General features: G+C 43.8%; 1 protein-coding gene across 4 annotated transcripts in view; it reads right to left on the bottom strand.

Moving 5' to 3' along the window:
* Nucleotides 1-24,416, bottom strand: part of LOC115465482 (zinc transporter ZIP9-like) — a 90,244-nt gene extending 65,828 nt beyond the window's left edge. For 2 of the 4 annotated variants that reach the window (XM_030195969.1, XM_030195971.1), the window contains exons 1-2: nucleotides 24,254-24,416; nucleotides 2,025-2,130 (exon numbers count right to left, since the gene is read on the bottom strand). In XM_030195969.1, the coding sequence (XP_030051829.1) occupies nucleotides 2,025-2,130; nucleotides 24,254-24,349 (202 nt within the window). In that variant the 5' untranslated portion in view covers nucleotides 24,350-24,416. The remainder of the gene's footprint in view (nucleotides 1-2,024; nucleotides 2,131-24,253) is intronic. The other 2 variants (XM_030195970.1, XM_030195972.1) reach the window with 2 other exon arrangements.
* Between the last annotated feature and the right edge of the window lie 1,121 nt (nucleotides 24,417-25,537).

Raw genomic sequence — 25,537 nt, 5'->3', positions numbered from 1 at the left:
AATGCTCAGGGGCATCCACTTCTGACATCTGCCCCGGGCCATCATCAGTCGGAGGGAGACCAGGTAGCAACGCAGTGTCAGACACCTGCGGCAGAGCTCTTTTCAGCATGAAGGCTTTATGTAAAATAAGCACAAACTCAGAGGAGAAAAACTCAGCCTGACCTCCCGTCTCCGAATTAGGAGCTACAGGGAACGGAGCTCCCCTGGTAGCCTCGGCCCGAGGCGCCCCTCCACAGACTCCTCCGCAACCGTGGGGGTCGAGCCATGCAGCGCTTCCAAGATGGCGCCTGCTCCCAGCTCCATTGAGCGGGAAGACTCATCGCTCGCCATGCTCGTATTGGCTCTACCGTCTATACAGCACGTTTTACAGAGCCCCGCTGCTGATTTGCACTTGCCACAATAGGAACAGTGCTTAACTCCCTCAGCAGCCATCGCCGAAAAAACAGTGGAATAAAATACAAAATGGCGGCTTCGCACCAAAATCACCCCAATCGGAATGCCGTCCGTGGGCCCTCCCTGGAGGAGCTGAGTACCGCTCTTACCTCAAAGGACCGAGTCCACCGAGCTGCACGTCAATAAAAGCCTCAGAATAGCAGTGCATAAAAAGCGTGGTTTTTTTTTTTCACTCTGTGAGGAAAGTTGGAGGCAAACAGCTACAGAGGTACTCCGGAGGCAGTAGAGGGTGTGAAAAGCAGGGACAGGGTGAACCTATATGCCTACATCCACAAGGGGGAAGTGGGAAAGACAGGAAGGGCGAACCTATGTGCCTGCATCCACAATGGGTAAGGCAGGGAAAGGGCAAACCCATGTGCCTTTAAAGTGGGCACCACCAGCCACAACACCCCAGCTCAACTGGCCAAGCACAGGAGCCTCCTCAGGCAGAAACTTTCAAGGAGCTGAACAAGCTGCGTCCTACCCTGCTGGGAGATAGAGAAATACTGAGAGGCAGACGGAGCTAGCCGTCCTAGAGGCACTATGGTTTTCAGTGTTCTCTATCTCCCCCTGCTGGTAGGTGGACACAACCCACTCGTAATGGATTCATCTGCTGCTGATGACAAGGAATATACATTTATTTTTACTTTTACTTAAGTACTTTGAACAACACTACTAACAGCGTGTATATAATTTGCATGTTGTTAGTGCTGAGCATTGTGCGATAACTTTTCTTCAGTGTTTGGGCCGATGTTTTCTGGCGCTGTTCCCTTCAGCGCCGGAGTTCTGAGCATCTGGGCTTATGTGTTTAACTCAAAATACTTATTGGGCTTTTAGGATACCTAATAGCATAGCTCCAGTGTTACAGTGTTTTATTACAATTTCACTACAATGACTATACACCCATTCTGCACCTGGACTTATTTGCTACACCCACTGTAGAAACCGCCTTTAGTTTAGCCACCAATTTAGTTATCCCAACTGACTCTGTACCATGTATCTTGTCCCCATCTATATATCAGCATTTAGCCCCTCAGCTATATGGTAAGCTGTATTGTAGAAAAGAATTAGTATCATAGCAATGTTATTTGAATGTTCTAATTGTGTACTTATTAGATATTCCATTACTATTGTGCTTGCATTGTATTATATTTCTGTTATTTGAATTTCAGTGCTGTTAAATATGTATATTTTTTATCCTGTTTCATGATAGTCTTATTCAATTTGCTGTTTTCAAGTTTTCCTCTTTCATTGTATGTATGTTTATACTTGTCCATTTTATTGTTATACTGTTAACAAATTTGTAAGTTTGATGTTAAACTGTACCTACTGTACATCACCTTGGGTGAATCTCTTCATAAAGGTGGTTAATAAATTCCAATAAATAAATAAATACATAAAATAAGTTGGATGTTTATGATGCTATTGTAGCTTGGTTTTGTTATAGCTATTTTACTGTGTACATCCTAGGAATATTTACCTCTCATTGTTTAATATACACAATCCCCACTAGACTTGGCTGTACCTTGAAAAAAGATGGAATATAAAGACTGGGATTAAAACAACTTTTCATAATTAAAGAGCATTCTGACCTCTTGAAGACCCTTCCAATAACTCAATTCCTTCAGGAATGATGATAGCTAGAGCTGTGCCACATAACAGCCCAGCGCCCAGCACACTCACGAAGTGCAGCTTCTGCTGTAAAAGAACCCAAAATACAGCAATTACTAGGAGAAATTGTATTAGCAGCTTCCAAATTAAGAGGCCCTTTCATCAAACTGCAGTAAAAAGTGGTGTTAGTATGTCCTTACATGGGTCATTCCCGTGCACAAAGGCAATTTTACCTCCAGGGTAAAATGGCCAATTTTTCTGTTTTCCCTATTAATGGCCATGCACGAATTTTCCCATTATTATGTAATGACCACTGTTGTAAAAATAAATCTAACAACCATATAAAGAAAAATACAGAAAATGGATCTTCAGAGGTGAGGTTGTGATATTCACCGCATGAGAATTAAGGGGGATGCCTTGAAAAAGCTCTGGGCGAAACACGTGTCGGCAAACCTATCACTATCATACAGTTCAGAGAAGTAACACTTATCATGACGAACTAGTATTGCTATAATGTAAATTAAAAAGTTTATATGCACTGATTGCTTTATATATTTTGATTAAGAAACTGAAAAAATATATATAAAAGATAAAAAAAGATTTCAGATTGATGAAACATCTACTTCCATCATCTCCAAAGCCGACGGCTTAAGGGGAAGGTCACCTCTGAAGATCCGTTTTCTATATTTTTCTTTATATGTTTGTTAGATTTTTCACAACAGTGATCATTATATAGTACTTTGATGTTAGTATAAAGCTGTTTGCGTTATTTTTACATATTTAGAGCCAGCATGTGGCTATTAGCACTTGAGCCCCTACTGCCTTCCATTATGTAGGCGGTAAAGGCTCACACGCTAATTGGTTAGGTATGCGGCAATGTAGCTATGCTAAGCAATTAGAGCTGAACACTCCCACTCTGCCCCCACTGCTAAAAAAATATTTTTTTTAGTGTGTGAGTAGTGCACACACATCCAAAATTTACCATGGGATGCCTCAGATCATTCCGTGGTAAGCACGCATTAGTGCCTATCGCAGCTTAGTAAAAGGGCCCCTCTGTCAGGTGAATCAGTGAACCACTGCCCATCTATTGAACCATTTCCACCTAGGTGGGTACATTTGCTAACTCTTACTAACTCATGTTCATACACAGGCTAATGAAATACACTTCTAGGTACACAGTATCTAGCTTATTTTCAGAAGGGAAGGACGCCCATCTTCAGACACAAATCGGGAGATGGGCGTCCTTCTCCCGAGGTCGCCCAAACTGGCATAATCGAAAGCTGATGTTTTTGCGTCCTCAACTGCTTTCTGTCGCGGGGACAACCAAAGTTCACAGGGGCGTGTCGGCAGTGTAGAAGTCGGGACGGGGGCGTGTTTAAGAGATGGGCATCCTCGGCCGATAATGGAAAAAAGAAGGGCGTCCGTCACAAGCATTTGGTTGACTTTACTTGGTCCCTTTTTTTCACGACCAAGCCTCGAAAAGGTGCCCGAACTGACCAAATGACCACCGGAGGGAATCGGGGATGACCTCCCCTTACTCCCCCAGTGGTCACCAACCCCCTCCCACCCTAAAAAAAAAAAAATAATAAAATTAAAAAAACATTTTTTTCCAGCCTCAAATATCATATCCAGCTCCATCACAGCAGTATGCAGGTCCCTGGAGCAATTTTTAGTGGATGCAGTGCACTTTAGGCAGGCGGACCCTGGCCCATCCCCCCCACCTTTACACTTGTAGTGGTAAATGTGAGCCCTCCGAAACCTACTGTACCCACATGTAGGTGCCCCCCTTCATTCCTAAGGTAGTGGTATACAGTTGTGGGGAGTGGGTTTGGGGGGGGGGGTTGGGGAGCTCAGCACCCAAGGTAAGGGAGCTATGCACCTGGGAGCAATTTGTGAAGTCCACTGCAGTACCCCCTAGGGTGCCCAGTTGGTGTGCTGGCATGTGAGGAGCACCAGTGCAGTACGAATGCTGGCTCCTCCCTTGACCAAAGGGCTTGGATTTCGTTGTTTTTGAGATGGGCGTCCTCGGTTTCCATTATGGCCGAAAACCGGGGACTACCATCTCTAAGGTCGACCATCTCAACATTTAGGTCGACCACCTCTAAGGTTGACCTAAATGTTGAGATTTGGGCGTCCCCGACCGTATTATCGAAATGAAAGATGGACGTCCATCGTATTATCGAAACGAAAGATGGACGTCCATCTTGTTTCGATAATACAGGTTTCCCCGTCCCTTCGCCAGAACGTCCTTAGAGATGGTCGTCCCCGTTTGATTATGCCCCTCCATGTGTACTCCAGTTCCAGGGGATTATTTGTCTACCCATGGTGACATCATACCAACAGAAATACAAACATTATCAATATGTGGCTGAAGCAACAAAGTGGAATCTATTACAATAACTAAACTCTTAATCTCACGTTGAACTTGAATGGTATCACCACCTATCTTAAAATCGAGAGGAAAATCTCCTGTTCTGTACAAGCTCTATTTATCCAGTCAGCCCTCTACCATTTTTTCTTAGCCCCTTGCTCTCCCAGTACCTTCTTTCATTATCTTCTGTCCCTGAATTCCATCTCCCAGCTGACAAGATCATTGTTGGATGGACTCTGATTCAAATTCTGCTGCTGTCGCAGCTTTTCTGCAGAGTGCTGCTATAACAGTGTGCGATCAACATGGTCCTCAGAATCCTGAACTGTTCTCAAGTCTTGCGAGTCTTCTGGCACCACACTAATTGCAAGATGGAAAAGCAGGGCCATGCAGAAAAGTCACAGCAGTGTTTGAACTAGGACTTCACCTTATCTCCTCAAGGGAAATTCTGAGCAGACACATGGCTTGGCACCATTCGCTCTCTGCCCCCCCCCCCCCCCATCCGCACTGCACCGCAAACCTTGCCTGTCTGCCTGGAAGCATTGAGGATGCCCCTTTCAGCCGGTGCAGGCTTAATTTTTTCTGCCACAGCCCACACACCAAAGGAAGTTGCATCAGAGGTGGTGGTACTTGGAAAAAGGAGGCCTTAACCGGCTCAGGAGCATCTTCAATGCTGCTGAACAGACAGGCAAGATTTGCAGTGAGGGTGGGTAGGGACAGAAAGTGAGGAGTTCCAGGCTGCGTTAATCACGATTACAAATTCTGGCACATGTTAAAGATTTAACGTGCTAAATCAGCAGCCCTAGTTTGTTTGTTTTTTTAGAACTGATAATGTATAATTTGTTAATATTTTAATACTATATTTTATACATTTTGTTGTGTTGTTTCCATCCTACACTAGCTGCCTGTAAAAAGTGGAACTACAAAATTCATCTGTTCCTGTAGTAGGTAGCTCTGCTGATCCTGTGCACACACAATTTACATCCAAAGAAAATTCACACTAGGTGAAGTCAGTGTTAACCAAGCAACTCCTTTAATGAGTGGAAGTGTTTACGATATTTCAGGGTTAACTGCTAACTTACTCTGTTCCAGTAGGAACATTTCAGACTAGTCCTGGTTTTCACCATCCATCCCCAATGCAACATGGTAGTTGTAGTTCCTGATTCTATACACCGAAAATCAGTGCTGCTGGTCCCATCAATTGGAAATCCAGGACTGGCCATAATGTCCCTACTGGAATTGGGTAAATAGGCATCTATGGAACAGTATCCTGCCCAGTCTCTAGCCTTACTGTGGAGCAGAAAAAGAACATTTTGTCCCATCGAGGAGCTGCCACTACGTCCAGTTATCGGGGAGTTATTTGTATGGCAGCCTAAAATGCTGAATAAAGGACTCTACATGCCTTCTGTTTCATGAATTCCTGGCTTAGGTTGGTTGGAACAGTCTTTATTCAGGACCATCAATAGATTTCCTTTGCTCCTGAGATTCCTCTCTCTTTCTTGGCTTACAATATTTGGTCACCGGGGTGACTGGCTCATGGCTAGGATACTGTCCTGCTGTTAAAGAGTGGATGTTGCTGCCAAGCTGACACGTCATTGCTGAATGGTTAAAAGGTAAAGTTTGTCTTTTTGATGATACCAAGATTTATAACAGAGTGGGCACCCCGGAGGGAGTGGAAAACACGAAAAAGGATCTGAAGAAGCTAGAAGAATGGTCTAATGTTTGGCAATTAAAATTCAATGCGAAGTGCAAAGTGATGCACATAGGGAGTAGAAATCCAAGGGAAAGATATGTGTTAGGTGGTGAGAGTCTGATATGCGCAGACAGGGAGAGGGATCTTGGGGTGATAGTATCTGAAGATCTGAAGGCAACGAAACAGTGTGACAAGGCAGTGGCCGTAGCCAGAAGAATGCTGGGCTGCATAGAGTGAAGTGTAACCAACAGAAGAAAGGAAGTGTTGATGCCACTGTATAAGTCGTTGGTGAGGCTCAAAACTGGAGTATTGTGTTCGGTTTTGGAGGCCGTATCTTGCTAAGGATGTAAAAAGACTTGAAGCGGTGCAAAGAAAAGCTACAAAAATGGTTTGGGATTTGCGTTACAAGACATATGAGGACAGACTTACTGATCTGAACATGTATACTCTGGAGGAAAGGAGAAACAGGGGTGATACGATACAGACATTCAAATATTTGAAAGGTATTAATCCACAAACAAAACTTTTCCAGAGATGGGAAGGCGATTAGAACTAGAGGACATGAACTGAGGTTGAAGGGGGGCAGACTCAGGTTAAATGTCAGAAAGTATTTTTTCATAGAGAGGATGGTGGATACTTGGAATGCCCTCCTGCGGGAGGTAGTGGAGATGAAAATGGTAACGGAATTAAAAAATGCGTGGGATAAACACAAAGGAATCCTGTTCAGAAGGAATGGATCCACAGTTAATTGACTTACCACCCAGAAACACTAAAAGATCATCACGAACCTTCCTCAACCTCCACTTCCCTAATTGCAAGGGCCTGAAATACAAGGCGCTACACGCGTCAACCTTTTCCTACATGAGCACGCAGTACTGGAACACACTTCCGCGCAACCTGAAAACGATTTACGAACAAACCAACTTCCGCAAATTACTGAAAACACATCTTTTTGATAAAATCTACGGAAAGAACCAAAACATAAAATCCACACTCACTGCTCTGTTATACATCAACACATCCACTTATGAATTCTCAATTCTGAAATCTCACCATACTCATACCTTTAATCACAGAAAATGTATACCATAGGTTTTTCCTCTATTACCATAGGTTTTTCGTTATTATATGCTATATATTGTCCTCAGACCCTCTAGTTTCTCGTTGTTTTCCTTCCAATGTTTCAATGTTCTTTTCCATTGATATATTCCTTAACGATACTTTGATTTTGTCTCGTATAACTCTTCACAATGTAATCCATAACCGAATTGTAACAAAATGTAATTTCCATCATTCATAATGTATTGTAAGCCACTTTGAGCCCGCAAAAAGGTGGGAAAATGTGGGATACAAATGCAATAAATAATAATAATAATAATAATAATAAGCTTAGCGGAAATTGGGTGGCAACACTGGTAATTGGGAAGCAAAGCTAGTGCTGGGCACACTTCTAAAGTCTGTGCCCTGAAAATAGCAAGGCAAGGACAAATCAAGGTCAGGTATACATACAGAGTAGCTCATAAAATGAGTATCTTGTTGGGCAGACTGGATGGATTGTACATCTACTATTTTACTATGATACTAAATACTAGCTGGTAAATAAAAAGGATACTAGTAAAATGTTTTATCCATATAGAGGTTATTTGATGTTTCAGAAGGCCACAAATGAACAGTGAAGGTGAGACTGGAACCTGGTTCTGCAATTCTGTATTCAGCAACAGTTTTTCTCAAGCCTGTTCTTCTGGAGTACCCCCCCCCCCCCCCCCCCCGAGCCTGTGTGGTTTTCAGGCTATTTCCAGTAAGAGAATGGATGGAGTGGAGGCCGTGCATGCAAATCTACATCATGCATAGTTACTGTAGATATCCTGAAAACCAGACTGGCTAGGGCTGTGCTTCTCAACCCAGTCCTCAGGATACACCTTGCCAGTCAGGTTCTCAAGACATCCACAAGATAGATCTGTATACCAAAGAAGCAGGGCGTGCATCTCTCTCTCTCTCATCTATATTCATTGTGGATAGCCTGAAAAATGTGCATGCCCTGAGGACTGGGTTGAGAACCACAGGGCTAGGGAGTTCTCCTGGACCAGCTTGAAAATCATTGCTCTACAACTGCCTGACAAGTCTTTTCACAAATCCACATTTGCTTTAAAGAAAACCTCTTATATCCTCTAGCAGTAGCTATGCAGAATTCAAGGCTTGTAGCTTAGTGAAAGTGATTGCCAAGCGATGTTAAAATAGGCCTAATGATTTTGCAGTCCACCATCTGGGACAGTGGTATCCTAACAAGGGAATCAATTGTTGGGTGCTGCTTTGGAATGTGTCATGTGCAATGCAGAATAACAATGGCTGTGCAAAGTCCAGTGTCAGTGCTGCTGTACCTTCCTCCTCCCCGTATGGCTCTCTTTCTTTCAATTCAACCAATATCGTATAACAAAATCATTTCACTGAGCAAGATGCACTCTCAACAGTGCAGAAACATACCTTTCAATCTGTAGTCTCAAATCAGATTTCATTGAACCCCATTTTAACCATAAAATAGATGTAAATGTACTTTTCAGAGCAGGGGATTATATCAAGGGAAACCACTTTTGCAGCATAGCCAAGAGAGAGAAAAACTGTGGACAAGGGGTCAATGTCTCCACATTATCCTCCCGGATTCTATATAGAGTGATATAAGTTGCACATGCAAATCCAGTCGTATTCTGGATTTGTGCGTGCAACTTAATTACTTAACAAGCTAATCAGCACTGATAATTGCCACTTAAATCAATTATTGACACTAATTGGCATTGATTAGAATTTATGCGCAGAACTGCCTAAGCATATTCTAAAATGTGATGCACGTAGATTCTAAGTTGCATAGTTAAAAAGGGGGCATGGAATGGGCACGTCATGGGCATTTCTCAAACCTATGCGTGTAATTTAGGCATCAGCATTTACACTAAGTTTTACTTGGAGCAATTGCCCACAACAAAATTTAGTCACACGGACGAGTGCTCAGCCTATTCTATAAACCACATGGAAATTTAGGCTTATTCTATAAAGTATGCATAATTTAGGTGAATTTTATAGAATTTACAAAGACGTATTTTGTTCTGGCACTGATTTTTTTAGTGCTACAGCCAGGGGCGTAGCCAGACTTCAGCGGGAGGGGGCACATTTTAGCCCCCCCCCCCCCAGCGCCACCACCACCACCTTTGACCCCCCCCAGCACCAACCCCTTTGACCCCCCTCGGGTACCTTTGCTGGCGGGGGTCCCCAACCCCCGCCAGCCGAAGTCCTCTTCTCCGGCACAGCCATGTTGCTGATCTGCAAGAGCAGGCTTCTGTTTCTGTGAGTCTGACAGAAACAGAAGCCTGCACGGCACGTGCAGGACGTCAGACTCACAGAAACAGAAGCCTGCCCTGGTAGATCAGCAACGCGGCCGTGCCGGAGAAGAGAACTTCTGCTGGAAAGGGTTGGGGACCCCCGCCAGCAAAGGTACCCGACGGCAGGGGGGGGGGGTCGAAAGGGTTGGCAGTGGGGGGCCAGGGCCAAATCTATGGGGGCCCATGCCCCCACGTAGCTACGCTCCTAGCTACAGCACCCTACACATTCACTCCCCATCTGCTTCCGCAGATAGTTCAAGCTTTTCTTACCTACCTACAGATCTCATATTTATGAGAAAAATATCTTTAATGTCATTGAAACATATAACATGAATAGCATTGATCAACACCAGATAACAATACAAGAGATTAGATCAATATAAATACATATCTCATATTAAAATTTACACCATCTTGGGGGGGGGGGGGGGGGTCACGTGATGCATTGAGCATGGGAGGATATGACTTCCTGGGCTCCTGGCCTGCCTAACTCATCCATCCCTATCACCTGGCCCTGAACGGTCAATTCAAATACAGGCACTTGCCCACACTGTAAATAAATATATAGCCCGAATAGAGGAAGTTGAGCGCTGGGTGGCGGAGGTAGAGGAAGACCTTTATGTCATGTGGTGTCAGGCAAGGGCTACAAGACAAGATGGGGCATTAAGCTGGATGACCTGGAAAACATGTGTCACTGCAATAATTTACACTCACTGGGCTCTTCCAAAACATCTTAGAGCCAGAGCTGTTGAGTTTCTTGGAGAAGTGGCTTCCAACAGCATTGCAGTTGGGCCAGCAATAGGGGAAGCTGTTGGATGAACAGGCTCATCACCTTGGAACGTAAATCGAGGGCATGCAGAGACCTCGAGTGGTAATTGTTCACCTATTAAACTATGTGCACAGCCCTGCTGCGACCTTACCATCAGAAGGGAGACTTATACTATCAGCAAAAATGTGTTCGGCTGTCACAGGACTATTCCTCCAGGGTAGTGACTCTATACAAAGCACTGGCTGCGGTTTGCACTGAACTGGTCACCGGAAAGTACACTTCACGCTGTTGTACCCAGCATGTCTCCACCTTTGGCATAATGGAACACAGCATTCCTTTGATTCTCTGGAGGTGGCAGCCGAGTGGTTACAACACTCCTTCCTGCTGGAGCTGGCGGGGTCCCGATCAGGCTCTCCCAGAACATAACACACCAGAGTGCCTTATGCCTGAGATCTTGCAGTGCTTTAAATTCAGCATTAAGTCAAGGTCTGCATGGTATTTTTCTAGTACTGTTATATTGGGGGCAGGGAGGGATTGGGCTCCCCTGGTGTTTGAGGGAGCAGGTGCTATAAGCCAGTCACTTGAACATCTGGTAGATAACAGTGGATGGTTTGAGTTTTCTTCATGACACTGCTCCTTCTTGGCCCTTGGTTATTGAGTGCATTGTGTTCACAGCTGATTTCTTTTCCCTTCTGTTTCAATTCCATAAACCACTACTAAATGGACTTGGGAAAAATCCACAATTCCAGGAACAACATGTATAGAATGTTTGTACGTTTGGGAAGCTTGCCAGGTGCCCTTGGCCTGGATTGGCCGCTGTCGTGGACAGGATGCTGGGCTCGATGGACCCTTGGTCTTTTCTCAGTGTGGCATTACTTATGCAATTATATTTATTATTGTTTGATACCTGTATTTCCCTTTCCAGCCCTTGCTGTTTGCTCCTCTCTTCCTGCCTTCTCCTCCCCCTTTACCTTTTCTCTTTGGAATATCTGTTAGCTGTTGTTGAACAAGATATAAACTTAGCTTTGTTACTGTTGTTGTGATGTTGGGTGGGGGTTGCTGAATTGCTGCACCATGCTTCCTCTGGCTATATTTAAATTCAGTTGAAAAACTCACATTTTGGGGGTTGCTTTTAAATCATTACCAGGTTTATATATAATAAATAATTTAGTATACTAAATTTAACTAGACTTCCAATCGACTAGCTTCTCTTGACTGGATAGTAAGCTCTTACGTGTATCTGTAAAGCACTCTGTACATCTAGGAGTGCTTTAGAAATAAAAAAAATAAAAAAAGTAGCAGTAGTGGTGGTAGAAAAAGGAATAAGAGGAGAAAAAAAAAGAAAAAGGAAGTTCTTGAATTAGGAAAGGGAAGACAGATCCACTCATACCCCTCCTGATGCCAATCCCTTCTATTCCCCTCTCACATTTGCACACCTCCTCCAATCTACCTTCCCCATTGATCTAGACTTAGCAGTAGGAGGGCAACATAGTGGCAAGATACCTTTAGCTGCTTCCTTGCTACTGCCAAAGGCCAACGTGCTGATTTCATTTATTCGGTTTTCTATATATTCCACCTCATTCACAGGATCGAAAATTATATCAACCAAACAAAAATCAGAATGTTCAAACAAAATGACGCAAACTATATCTAAATCACGATAAACAATACAATTAGAAGCATGTCTCTCCACCTCTGCAAATGTAAGTAGAGAACCATATTTTAAGCTTCTTTCTGAAGAGCAAATAGTTACACTTATTCCTCTGCTCCACTGGCAACAGATTCCAAAGTTTCAGCCTGCATACAGTAGCTACACACTTAATGTGACGATGTTAAATCAAGAAACCCTGACCAGTTGCTGTACACCACCTTGAGTGAATTCCTTCAAAAAAGGTGGTAAATAAATCCTAATAAATAAAATACATAGTGAGAACATAGCAGTAGTACTGATTCATAATAATGCAATCGGCCATTTTGATAGACCTCAACAAATACATTTAAAAACCAAGCCACGAGAATTCAAAGGAGATGTACCATAGAATATGTGCACAGTATGAGGACTGTGGTTTATCACCAAAAAATGTATACAAGTGTTGTGAACTGTTCAGATATCAACATCAATCTGGTAGACTTGTGAAAGCAGCAACACCTACAGAGTTTCAGCATGCTAACAAACTGACAGCAATTTGAGTGAAATCCAGAAAGTGAATGTTAGCCATGGGTCAACTATGCCACTGTACTCAAGGAACAAGCTAGATGGATTCCAAAGCAATAATAACAGCCAAAAAGAACACCACATGTGCATTTCTAAGAATTGTTAAAGCACTACAACTCTGCAGAAATTTTTCTACAGCATACTGTCACTACAAACAAAAACACTGATACACCATTATGTCTCTAAGAGCAAAGGGCAAAGCACACAATTCTCAACTGGTAAAATACATCAAAACCCAATTATCTTCTAGTGGGAAGATGACAGCATGTTTTGGGACTATAGTAGTGCATTTCCTTAAAGACATGAGTACAGTGCAAGTGTTCCTACTCAGATAGGCAAGGGGCCTAACAGGAGTTATTAGCAGGGCAATGCTTGTCCCCATGCTGCTAAAGGCAACACTTGAAGTAACAGGTTTCTCCAGGAAGGATGATGTTGACAAAGTTGAAAATTAGTTCAAGGATCTCTGCAGGCTATTGCTATAACTCTCATTTAACAACTCCTTTTGTCAACATACACATGGTTAAAAGAAGGTTGAATGGTAACTAAGAGCAAGTTTCCAACTTGTGCTAATTCAACCATTATTTCTGTATGTGTCGGTGCAATGGACCCACACATATAACATATATTTTTCTGCCTTTGTTTTTTTTCTTTTTGCCCAGTCCTCCTTAAACTGCCTGGTTCCTTGCCCCTCATTAACCAACTTCTCACCCATGAGCACAGAATTGTAGTTGCAGTATTTGTTCACTTAGATATGTAGAAAGATGAGTCAGATGAACTGTAGATTTTTTTTATTGGTCTATATCTGGGGTTTTCAACCCAGTCATCAAGACACACCCAGCCAATCTGTTTTTCAGGAAATCCATAATAAATATGCACAAGATACCTTTGCATACAATGAAGAGTGTATGCAAATTCAATCTGGTTTCTGCATGCAGTCTCTCCAGTGTATGACATTCAGGCTCATTTTCAAAGCACTTAGCCTCCCAAAGTTCCATAGAAACCTATGGAACTTAGCCTCCCAAAGTGCTTTGAAAATATGCCTCAAAGTATCTCGTGTATAATTATTGTGCATTATCCTGAAAGTCAAGTCCTAAGGACTGGGTTGATAACCCCTATAGTAACTCAATATAGCTCGAGTTATCTTTTCTTCATTGAGTCAGTGAAGAAACAATGCAGTTATACTGGATTTAGTAGACTCAACTAGGCCTTTGGCCTCTGTTCTTCAATGCAAGGAGGTGGCTACTGTAGACCTCCAGGGTGACCCCCACCCATTGTGTTTCTGGTTTTTTTTTTTTATTCTGCTACTCTGCCTCTCTACCCAGGCTCAGGACAGGAAGGGGAACATGGATGGGGGGAGAGGAGAGATGCATGTTTGAAGACAAGGCATTTCTCAATAGACAAGAGAATTCATTTGGAAATGCTCACAATCTTGAGGATAAGCCCCCCCCCCCCCCCCCCCATTCCAATGAAGACTGAAGGTGGGCTGGTAAGCATGGATTTCACCAACACACTGCTCATCAAAGTCTTGGTCCCTCACGGGAAGACATTTGGCAGCTGTCATTCAGCTCATTAGAATCCAAAGTGGCCCCAACTTAAAACTTAATGAAGACTACTGTCTTAGGCTATCTACATATCCCATTACAGCTCAGCAAAAAAAGGGAGTGTTGGATTTCTGAAGGATGAATTATTAAATATTTCTACCCTCCCCCTTGCCAGTTCTAGTTTTCCAGCAACCATAAACAAACAAAAAAAAAATATATATATATATGTATATATATATATATATATATATATATATATATAAGAGGAGTAAACTATAAAGAATGAATGCAGTGGCACTAAACCCTCCAAGCTAAGGAAGGCAATATTTTCTTATTTTTGACAAGCCTTTTTGTTTAGGGCCTGAGTGGGCAGTTCTGTTCTTTGCAGATTCTTTAACTATTACTGCCCTCCTACTGGAGCATCCAGCTTGCACCTGGATTTGGTTTGGGGATTAAATTACTCACCTTTCCAAATCTGAATTCAAGGTGCATTAGAAGTTCAGGTAGACAAAGTATTTCCCTATCCCACTGAATTAGCAATCTGAGTTGCACCTGAGGCAATGAAGGGAAGCTCACAAGAAGAGTCAATGGGTAGACCAGGATTTGAACCCTGGATTCCCTGGTTCTGTCTGCTGCTCTGATCACTAGGTTATTTCTTCCACCCCCTTCTGGTTCTGCTAAAACACTTCTGCCCTATTAGCTCTGCTTCTAATCTACCATCCACCAGTACTTCATAAGGACTCTATTGCTGAAGTTTTTCACATAGCCTCTGATGTGGTTTCGTTTCCCCTTTAATGATTTTAATCTCCTTTGAGATCCCAAGATAGACATTTCATATTGGCTATGGATCTTGAATTGTGTCAGATGGTGCATTTTCCATCACACTGCACAAAATGTACTCTTCATTTGTTTTGTTTGTTTGTTTTTCCAACAGACCAGCTCTCATTGCCAGTGCTGTTATGTCTGCTATTCCACTGCCCTGGACCAATCGCTCTTTAAATCTCATTTCATATTAATTGTTCTTTGAAGAATATCTTGCCATGCAGATTACAAGAACCACCACAAGGGGCTTTACTAGGGTACAACCAGAAGACATAGCTTACTTTACCCACCCTCTTTCCATCTAGAATTCCAGCTGAAATTCTAATTTGAGCAATTAGTCTGTTGTTCACAGGGTAGCTCATTAGTAGGAAAACATAAACCCATGGCACCCTAAAGGCCTGTCTTTGAAAACAACAAGCTAGATGTGTTTGGAGACAATGGCAGAAAATGAAGTCAGCCACTACCTTGCTTTGTGTGGGAAGCAACTATTGTTTTATCATGGCTAAAAAGTCTTATTAAGCAAACACTTCTCAATAGGCCAAAGAATCTTTTTGGCATTGTCTCCAAGCTCACTTGCACACCAGAGCATGTTTTTACTCTTCTGATGACTTTGCTGGCTTCCTTGTTACCAAGGTTACTCTCATCAGAAACGCTTTACTTCCACGTTCTGTTTTAATGCCTGATTCCTCTACACCCTCCCTCCCCCATTAATTACTCCCCGCAACACTGAACTGCTTTTCACCTAGTCTTCTCTCCAACTAAGGTTCTGGCCTCTATGAATGTACCTATGTCTCCTGCCGACCCTCTGCCTTCGCTCCTAGTGAAGAACGCTGACCTTGGGCTCCTCCTTCTGATTTTACTCATCGTTAAGAGCAACATTAGCACTGGTGACTTCTCTTGTTTGTGGGAACACCATTATTCATCCATTACTTAAAAAGCCACATTCAGATCCTGCCATTATCTCCAATTTCCACTCTGTATGAAATATTCCTTTTCTTTCTGTGGTTCTGGGAAAGGCGTTTATAATCCGCTATGTAGCTTTCTTCAGAATACTAAATGTTCTGCCTTCCGCTTGCATCGTAGCACTGAATCTCTACTGGCTGCTATGCCGAGTGAGACTTCATGTCATCTTGATGCGGATAAGTCTGCTCTCCTTATTTTATTAGATCTTAATTCTGAACTTGATCTTGTGGGTCAACAGTTACTCCTCTCCCAGTTGAAATTAGGCCTTGAGACTACAGTCTTCATATGGTTTTTCTCCTATTTTTAGGGTCATTATTGTTGTTGTTGTTATTGTCCCTACTGCTTCCTCCTTCTCCTGGTCTACTCAGTTGCTTTGTGGTGTGGTTCAGGAGACTGTTTGGGTCCAATACTGTTCAATATTTTTCTATCTCCATTAGCTGCCTGGGTCTTAGCAATTTCTTTGTCACCAATATCCAGATAGTTGCATTTATCAACCCAGTCTTGTCAGATTTAAATGTCCTGAACATATTTAGACTGTTTCCACTTGGCTTTCTAGTTTTATGTTTAAGCTGAATGCCACCAAATCACAGGCTATGTGAATTTCTACAAAATCTTCTTTTCCTTGGTTGTCACCTGTTACTAAAAGGTACACCAACCTCCCTACAGGAATCTATGACTACTCAAGATGTCCGACTAGATGATCTTTAAATTGTCCTCAATTTTCACTTTGCATCAGCTCAGTTCTGTGAAGTCCTTGTTGTGGATCCCAAGTATCTTCAGATTGTGCGTGCACTTACCCTTAACAGACTGGATTACTGTAATTCCCTCTAAAATGAATTTAGAAGTTCTAATATGCCATCAGAACTGCAATAGATATGATCATGTAATTTTATACCTTGCTACAGAAACTGCAGTCTTGTGTATAATCAGATTTAAGCTCCTTATTTTAGCCTAACGAGCTCTTCACTTAAAGATATCATTATACCTAACCCAGTTTCTTCTTTTAGTTTTTAACAGTCTTCCCCCATCTTCCATTTCCAACACGACAACCTGCTAGCCATTTGAATATCCTGTGACATCACTACTCTATCACTTCCTCCTTTTTTGCTGTGCATATCACACTACAGGAAGCTTTATTTGGGTAAGTCTCTTTACTGTTGTGGCTTTGATTTTTTTTGAGAGTGTAAAGTTGGCGATTTCACAACAGATCAACCCTGGTTTGGCCATTTAATACCATGCTCAGGGCCCTGTTTACTAAGCAGCATTATAGGCGTGTTAACATTTTTAATGAGCGTTAACCATGTATGTGCCTACAATATCCCTACATGATTAGCGTGCATGCTAAGTGTAGGCACTAACACACCTTAGTAAACGGGGCCCTGTTTTTGTTGCCGACATTTTAAAGTTTTGGAGTTTCCCAGCGAGGTTTGTATGATTTTAATGCAGTTGTATTGCGGCAACGCACTGTATATACTGAGACTAGGCCACTGGATCACAGAATTTGTTTTTACTAAACACGCTTTTGTAGGTAACACAGCTATTTAGTTTAATATTTATTTTGATATTCAATTCTGAGCCTGGTCTAACTACATGATGTGAATGCCACTAAATTAATTGAATTTGGTCTTGCATTTCTTTTCAAATGTTTTTATGGTTGCTCACACAGCAGGGCTGCTTTCTTCTATCAGTTGCTATGTTCATTAAAGCTGTAAGAGATATTGTTTTGGCAGAATTCCCTTATTTCCAGCCATTATTTACTCATTTTCTATAACTTGGACCTCTTTCTTCATTTTTTTTGAAACAGTATGTATATGCAGTTGAATTTGCTTTTATTGCACACCGCTGTGCTGTTGCACATTACACTAATAAAGGATGTGCCATTTTTGGCATTTTGCACTGCCCACTGCAGATAGATGGGAGTATTTTTGTGCAAATGAAGTATGTGGGGTTCACTATAGACATTGATGCTCGTTTGATTTATGTTAACTTTACTATCATCTCTATGTGGGAGTGGTATGCAAAAAACATTTTTTACACTTTTAAATTGTTATTAACACCTCAGTAGTAATCTAGTCATGGTGGTGGGTGAGGTATGATTTCATTTTCAGTCGGTTAGATTAGTGGTTCCCAAACCTGGTCCTGGAGGCACCCCAGCCAGTCAGGTTTTCAGGATATCCACAACAAACATTCATGTGTAAGAACTGGGGAGGGACAAGTGTGTTAGTGTAACTCCGTAGTTATTGGTAAGTGTTAAAATCACTCTATGCGACTGCCTAGGTCAAGCCTAACAACTGTTTGCACTCAGTTCACAATAATTTATTTAGTGGCAAGGGCAGGGTCTGGAGACTGCTCCAGGAGGCTGGAAAGACATTGCGTCCACACTGCAATGTCACTCTCGATCAGTAACTTAGACCACACCACTGGTTGTGCTCTGAACCAAAAACAACTCTACTTGTAGACTTCTTTATAGTTTAGGGACAGCAGAGACGCAAGAACATGAGAGTAGCCATACCGGGTAACACCAATGGTCCATCTAGTCCAGTATCCTGTTTTCCAAACAGTGGCTAAGCCAGGTCACAAGTACCTGGCAGAAACCCAAATCGTGGCAACACTCCATACTACAAATCCCAGGGCAAGCAGTTGCTTCCCATGTCTGACTCAATAGCAGACTATGGACTTTTCCTCCAGAAATCTGTCCAAACCTTTTTAAAACCCAGATACGCAAATCGCTGTTACCACATCCTCTGGCAAGGAGTTCCAGAGCTTAACTATTCGTTGAGTGAAAAAATATTTCCTCCTACTTATTTTAAAAGTATTTCTATGTAACTTCCTCGAGTGTCCCCTAGTCTTTGTACTTTTGGAACAAGTAAAAAAATCGATTTACACTACTCAGGATTTTGTGGACCTCAAGCATATCTCCCCTAATCTGTCTTTTTTCCAAGATGACGAGCCCTAACCTATAGTAAATGATGTCAGCCTTTCCTGATATAAGAGGAGTTCCATCCCCTTTATCATTTTGGTTGCTCTTCTTTGAACCTTTTCTAATTCCACTATATTTTTTTTGAGATATGGTGACCAGAAGTGAACTCAATACTCGAGGTGCGAACGCACCATGAAGTAATACAAAGGAATTATAGTATTTTTCAGTCTTATTCACCATCCCTTTCTTAATAATTCCTAGCATCCTGTTTGCTTTTTTGGCTGCCACCTCACATTGAGCAGAAGATTTCAGCGTATTATCTACAACAACACCCAGATCTTTTTCTTGAGCGCTGACCCGCAAGGTGGACCTTAGCATCAGATAACTATGATTCGGATTATTTGATGCTAGACTTCTTTATAGTTTAACTAGTAAAAAAAGGCCCGTTTCAGTTTTTAAGGAAATGGGTGCTAGCAAGGTTTTCCTCGTAGTGTGTATGTTTGAGAGAATGTGTGTGTCAGTGACTGTGTGTGTGTGTGTGTGTGAGAGAGAGAGAGACTGTGCGAGTGTGTGTCAGAGAGAGAGAGAGTGAGATTGGGTGTGATTGTGTCTGTGAGAGAGAGAGAGTGTGTGTCAGAATGACAGTGTGTGCGAGTGCATATGTGAGACACAGCGAGACCAAGAGTTTGCTGAACCCCCTTCCCCTCCCCCCTTCTACCCCTGAGTTCCTGAAACCCCTCCCACTTCTTCACATGTGAGTTCCAGGACCCCCCCCCCCCCCGTCACTTCTTCCCATCCCCCCTCTCCCCTTCCCACTCCGAGTTCCAGGACTCCCTCCCCCTCCTCCCCTTCTCCCTCCTACCCCCTGATCCAGGACCCCCCCTCCCCTTCCAGTTCCAGGATCTGCCTCTACCCTTCCAGTTGATTTCCAGGAATCCCTTCCCCCGTGTCGTTTCAGGACCCCCCCCCCCCCCCCCCGTGTCGGTCATGACCCCCCCCTGTCATTTCAGGACCCACCTCCTGCACGTTTTTACCTCCCGCACGCTTCACACAACCTCTTCTTTCGCTTCTGTTTTAGCTGTTCCTGTGGTCCCGCCCTCAAGGGCGGGACCACACAAACAGCCGAAACAGAAGCGAAAGAAGGACCCCCTTCCCCCCCCCCGTGTCGTTCATGACCCCCCTTCCCTCCCAGGACCCCCCTCCCCACCTCCTGCACGTTTTTACCTCCCGCACGCTTCACACTGCCTCTTCTTTCGCTTGTTTCAGCTGTTCGTGTGGTCTCGCCCTCAAGAGCGGGACCACACGAACAGCAGAAACAGAAGCGATAGAAGAGTCTGTGTGATGTGGATGACGTCACTGATCTACTGCCGGAATCAGACCACGGAGCCACGGTCCCAGGCAGAGACCGAACGATGGAGATGAGAATTATTATATAGGATAATACGGACAGCAGGGGTAGTTTTTGTAATCTTAGTACATATATGATATGATTTGTAGCACTCAGAATATTTATTTTCAGATATCCAGATAGTGGATCTTTAGCATTATTGCTATCCAGATAGTACTACTACTACTATTTATCATTTCTATACTGTTACTAGATGTACGCAGTGCTGTAGTGATATTCAGCCTGCTATCCAAAGTGCTACCTGGATGAACCAAACAGAATTCTATAAATTACTAGGAAAGGGCTAGAAAATGTGACAAAGAATACAATAATGCCTCTGAATCGCTCCATGGTGCGACCTCACCTTACGTATTGTACGCAATTCTGGTCGCAAGGGTATGCAAGGAAGAAGTGCATGCAAATCTCTCTCGTGTATTTGTTGTGGATATCCTGAAAGCCTTACCAACTAGAAGTATAAATATTTCACAGCACTATAAAGCAAACAGAAATTATCAGGTCTCTAGCGCCACAATTCTGACACTTAAACTCTACAGTCATTATCACCCTACAATAATTCCATAAAATACATAACTGGACATGATGTTTTAAGTATTAAACTTTAACAGACTGACCGTTCTTTGAGTTAGTGTGGTTGTAGGACTTCTGGGTGTAGTTATCATCATGGGCTATTTTATTTATTTATTTATTAGGATTTATTTACCACCTTTATGAAGGAATTCACTCAAGCCGGTGTACAGTAAGAATAGATCAAGCATGAGCAGCAGTAACAATATTCAAAAACAATACAAAGTATAGCATGGTATACTATTTACAATGTCAACACAATATGTAATAGAACATTATAGGTGATAACTAGCATGTTATTTTACCACTAACTGTGCTATTTTAGCACAGGTTCCATTTTATATAAAACCTAGTTACTAATAACTAGGGTTAAAGTAAAATATCAACATGGGCTACCGTTAAGAAGTGTTAAACAAACCCACCCCCTTACCCCCCCCCCCCCCCCGTTTACAAAGCCACATGGCTTTCTAAACAGGGGGGTTACTGTTTTGCTTTAACTGCAGCTGTTTTTTCTACCCCCCCCCCCCCCCCCCCCCGGCCAAGAAGCTGCCATCCTAGGCAACTGCCTAGTTATGATTAATGGGTGTGCCGGTTCTGCACCTAGACCTGATTCTTATTCTTTACAGTGTGACTTGCATGAGGAGGCTCCTTCTGAGGCCTGGAACAACACCGGGGAGGCGAGGCTAGTGTGGGCAGACATATACGGTCTGTGCTGGGGCTGGTGGTTGGGAGGGGGTACTAGTGCTGGGCAGACTTATACGGTCTGTGCCGGGGCTGGTGGTTGGGCGGTGGGGATAGTGCTGGGCAGACTTATACGGTCTGTGCCAGAGCTGGTGGTTGGGAGGCAGGGTTGGTGGTTGGGAGGCGGGGATAGGGCTGGCCAGACTTATACGGTCTGTGCACTGAAGAGGACAGTACAAATAAAAAAGTAGCACATATGAATTTATCTTCTTGGGCAGACTGGATGGACCGTGCAGGTCTTTTTCTGCCATCATCTACTATGTTACTATGTTACCTGTTATATGCTCTTTTCCTCTTTTCAGATCTTCGCTTTTTTGAACAAACTTCATGGACAAAAACCTCCAAGTAGAAAGCCCTAAGGGTTAAGGGTTCCTATCTGGCCTCCAGGGCCCCTTCCTAAAGGACCCTGGAGGAGGAAAACAGCCCACCACTGGCTAACTTTTAAGGCCCTGTACCCCTGGCATTGCAGAGCCAGCATGAAAGTCATCTTGCCCTACCAAAAACTCTTTTCTCTTGCTATACCAGTAAATGTCTCCCACCTGCTTGACTTTGGTGCTACAGCAACATACGTAGACAGACCAGCAGATTTGCTCTGCTTCCACCTAGTGGGCAGAGAGCAAAATCTCACTGGTCTGGAAAGGCCTTGATCTGGGCCTGGTATGACAAAACCTTACACTAACTGTGAGCCACTATGGATAGAAAAAGTACCTGCATATTTATTTATTAGGATTTATTTACCGCCTTTTTGAAGGAATTCACTCAAGGTGGTGTACAGTAAGAATAGATCAAGCATGAGCGATAGACAATTACAGCAGTACAAATATTTTTAAAAAATACAAAGTATGGCATGGTATACTATTTACAACGTCAACACAATACGTAATAGAACATTATATGTGATAGCGAAGGGTAAAGCAAAGATGTAACATATAGAAAGGTAAGAAAGTAGGAAGAGTTAGAAAGTAAGGTGATTGATTTAAAGAAAGTTGCACGAGGTCAGAAAAATGGTTAAATGTTATCTCAGCTAGAGTAGGAGTGGATAAACATGTCCTGCTGCGGTATGTGCAGCCTGAGTACTCCTTGTGTGTGTGAGCGAGACTAACGAGTTAGTTACTTCTTCCAGTAAAGGCCTGGTTGAAGAGCCAAGCTTTCACCTGCTTCCTGAAGTAAAGATAGTCTTGTGTTAAGTGCAGCCTTTCAGTCAGTGCATTCCAGAGTGTGGGGGCTACTCCGGAGAAGGCTCGCTTGCGGGTATTTATTTATTAGTTGCATTTGTACCCCACATTTTCCCACCTATTTGCATGCTCAATGTGGCTTACATAGTACCGTGAGGCGTTACCACCTCCGGTGATGAAACAAATACAGAGTAATGTTAAAGAGAATGAGATATATGCATTACAGACACATTAGAGAATGAGATATATGCGTTAGACACATTAGAGGAATGAGAGATGACGAGTTATATCACATCGTGTAATGTCTTTTGGAGAGGGTGTGGTTAGTGAAAGTCCTTGGGAGGACCTTAGTGGCCTTGACGGTGTGTGGAGGATCATCCTATTTTTCAGGTACTCAGGGCCATTTCCTTTTAGGGCCTTGAAGATCAGACAATGTGTATAGCACTGTGTACATCTAGTAGTGCTACAGAAATGATTATTAGTTGTAGTACCTACTACTACTTTATCACTGGGCCTTCCGGCACTCATGGGCAGGCTAGCCCTGAGATCAACCCCAATGCTCCTCCAGTATGAGCTTCTTGTCAGCACAGAAACCTGCAAATGAGGCACCACAGGATCTGTCACAGCACAAAAGTACCTGGAAGGCACTGCACTGGAGAGTTACTTACAAGAGGAATATTTTTGGCTACCAGGGCAATTAAGCTACAGCAGTAGAAGAGAGCACCATGAAAGAAGGATCTGGGCAAGGGCAATAAAGTGTTGGGGGAACCATCACTCTTCTATTTCCCTGTGGGTACCCATAACTGACATTCTGCCCTATCAGAATTACTTCCTTAGGCCCCCTCACAAGAAAGAGCACAGAACAAATCGGAATGATCAAACACAGTGCAACTAATACAACAAGACTCAATAGAGCCACTGATTTTCTCACCCTTTACTGGACGTAGGATCTTTCAAGTTTCAACTATACAGTATTACTATTTCATGACCTCTGTCAACCCTCACCCCCTTTATATTAAGTCAGTAAACAAGGTATCACCCACAACTTGTTTGTTGGCCCTTATTTCCACTCTTCCAATCCTTAGAGTAGCTGTCTTGCTTACTAGACTTCTGTTTAGAGCAGTATAAAATGCTTTGCAGGCATCAAGCGTCAATGCAACAAATTACTGCACTATCCAATCTAATTTAAAGTCAAGAGTATGAGTCTGCATCACCGAGATGGATGCTACTCGTGGAAACGCCACGTCTCTGCAGGACAGCCAGCAGCAGCAGCTCGGTTTAAAAAAAACGAATCATCCTGTGCTGGGGCTGCTCAGCTTCTCTCTCCCTTGTTTGCTATGTACAGAAAAAAAAAATGTCCGACGATCGAAGGTCAATCGCTTCCGACTAACTGTGAGAGTACCGTAAAGCGATCGATCAGTTCAAAGTGTACAATACCGCGCCCTAACATAACTTTTCTTTAATCAGTGCATGACAATAAAACCAACCCAAAAACAAGTCGAAAAACAAAATTAACAATCCAAAATGCTAAGTTTTGAAAGGGCATAGCGGATCCATCGCAACACTCTTTCCATTTTCTCTGACATTAAGTAGCTCTGGATGTCTCTGTCTCTCTTTTCCAAAACAGAGATGCAAACATTACAAATTCTAGACTAAAACTTACCTCCGAAAGTTTAACAGTAAGAGGTATCAAGCCTAGAAGAAAACACCCCAGGAACATACCTAGGGAGATTAAAAAGACGACCACCAACCCATCCATATTGAGACAGAAAGAGGGGGCAATCCTTAAACATCAGAGCAAAAGTTTCCTAGGCTCAGTCCGCCGCTTTTCCTTGCGCGGCGCCTGCCAATCACAAAAGAGGGGCGGAGTCAGGGGCGTATCTGGACTCCGGCGGTAGGGGGGGCCAGAGGGAGGGGGCACATTTTAGCGCGCCCCCCCCCCCGCCGCCGCCGCCGCCGCCGCCGCGCCCCCACCGCCACCAATAACTTAGTCTCTCCACCCCCCTCCCGCCGCCAACCCTCCCCCGCTGCCGTTCTTACTTTTGCTGGCGGGGGACCCCAACCCCCGCCAGCCGAGGTCTGCTTCCACCTGCCGCTGCCTTCAAACCTTCTTCTTCAGCCGGCGGGGGACCCCAAACCCCCGCCAGCCGCCCCGCGCTGTTTAAAATTCATCTTCGGCCTCCGTGGCCGTGCTGCTGGGATAGGCGGCGCTGTTGAAATCCACTTCGGAGTCTGACGTCGCAGCACGTACAACGTACAACGACGTCAGACTCGAAGTGGATTTCAACAGCGCCGCCTATCCCAGCAGCACGGCCACGGAGGCCGAAGATGAATTTTAAACAGCGCGGGGCGGCTGGCGGGGGTTTGGGGTCCCCCGCCGGCTGAAGAAGAAGTTTTGAAGGCAGCGGCAGGTGGAAGCAGACCTCGGCTGGCGGGGGTTGGGGTCTCCCGCCAGCAAAAGTAAGAACGGCAGCGGGGGAGGGTTGATGGCGGTAGGGGGGGCCAGGGCAAAATCTGCGGGGGCCCAGGCCCCTGAGGCCCCACGCAGATACGCCCCTGGGCGGAGTACCGAGCATTAAACGCCCCGCCCATGGGAACCCCAGCATTCGTTTTCCGTTGCCCCTTCTTCTCCCCACTAGTGGAAGGCTGCCAAGTCCAGGACAGGAGAGGAAAGGGCGCCAGAAAGCTATCATCAATACACAATGGACTCCGAAAGAGATCGCCACCGGACATCGGAATGAAAGCGTGGAATTGCGTGCGAACGGTCCCCGACCCCCGCCCGGGTGACCATAGGAGCCAACTTTTCAAAATTATTGAGGGTGCTAAACCCAACGGAAATTGCCTCTCTCTGGACACGATCAAAGAATTTGTTCAGTATTGGGTGTGCTCTCTAGCGCCCACAGAGCTGACACTTATGCGGGTGCACACGAACCCCCCCCCTCCCCCA

Source organism: Microcaecilia unicolor, chromosome 3 (genome assembly GCF_901765095.1).
Source record: "Microcaecilia unicolor chromosome 3, aMicUni1.1, whole genome shotgun sequence".
In the NCBI taxonomy this organism is placed as follows: domain Eukaryota; kingdom Metazoa; phylum Chordata; class Amphibia; order Gymnophiona; family Siphonopidae; genus Microcaecilia; species Microcaecilia unicolor.
This window is presented reverse-complemented; position numbering and strand designations above follow the sequence as displayed.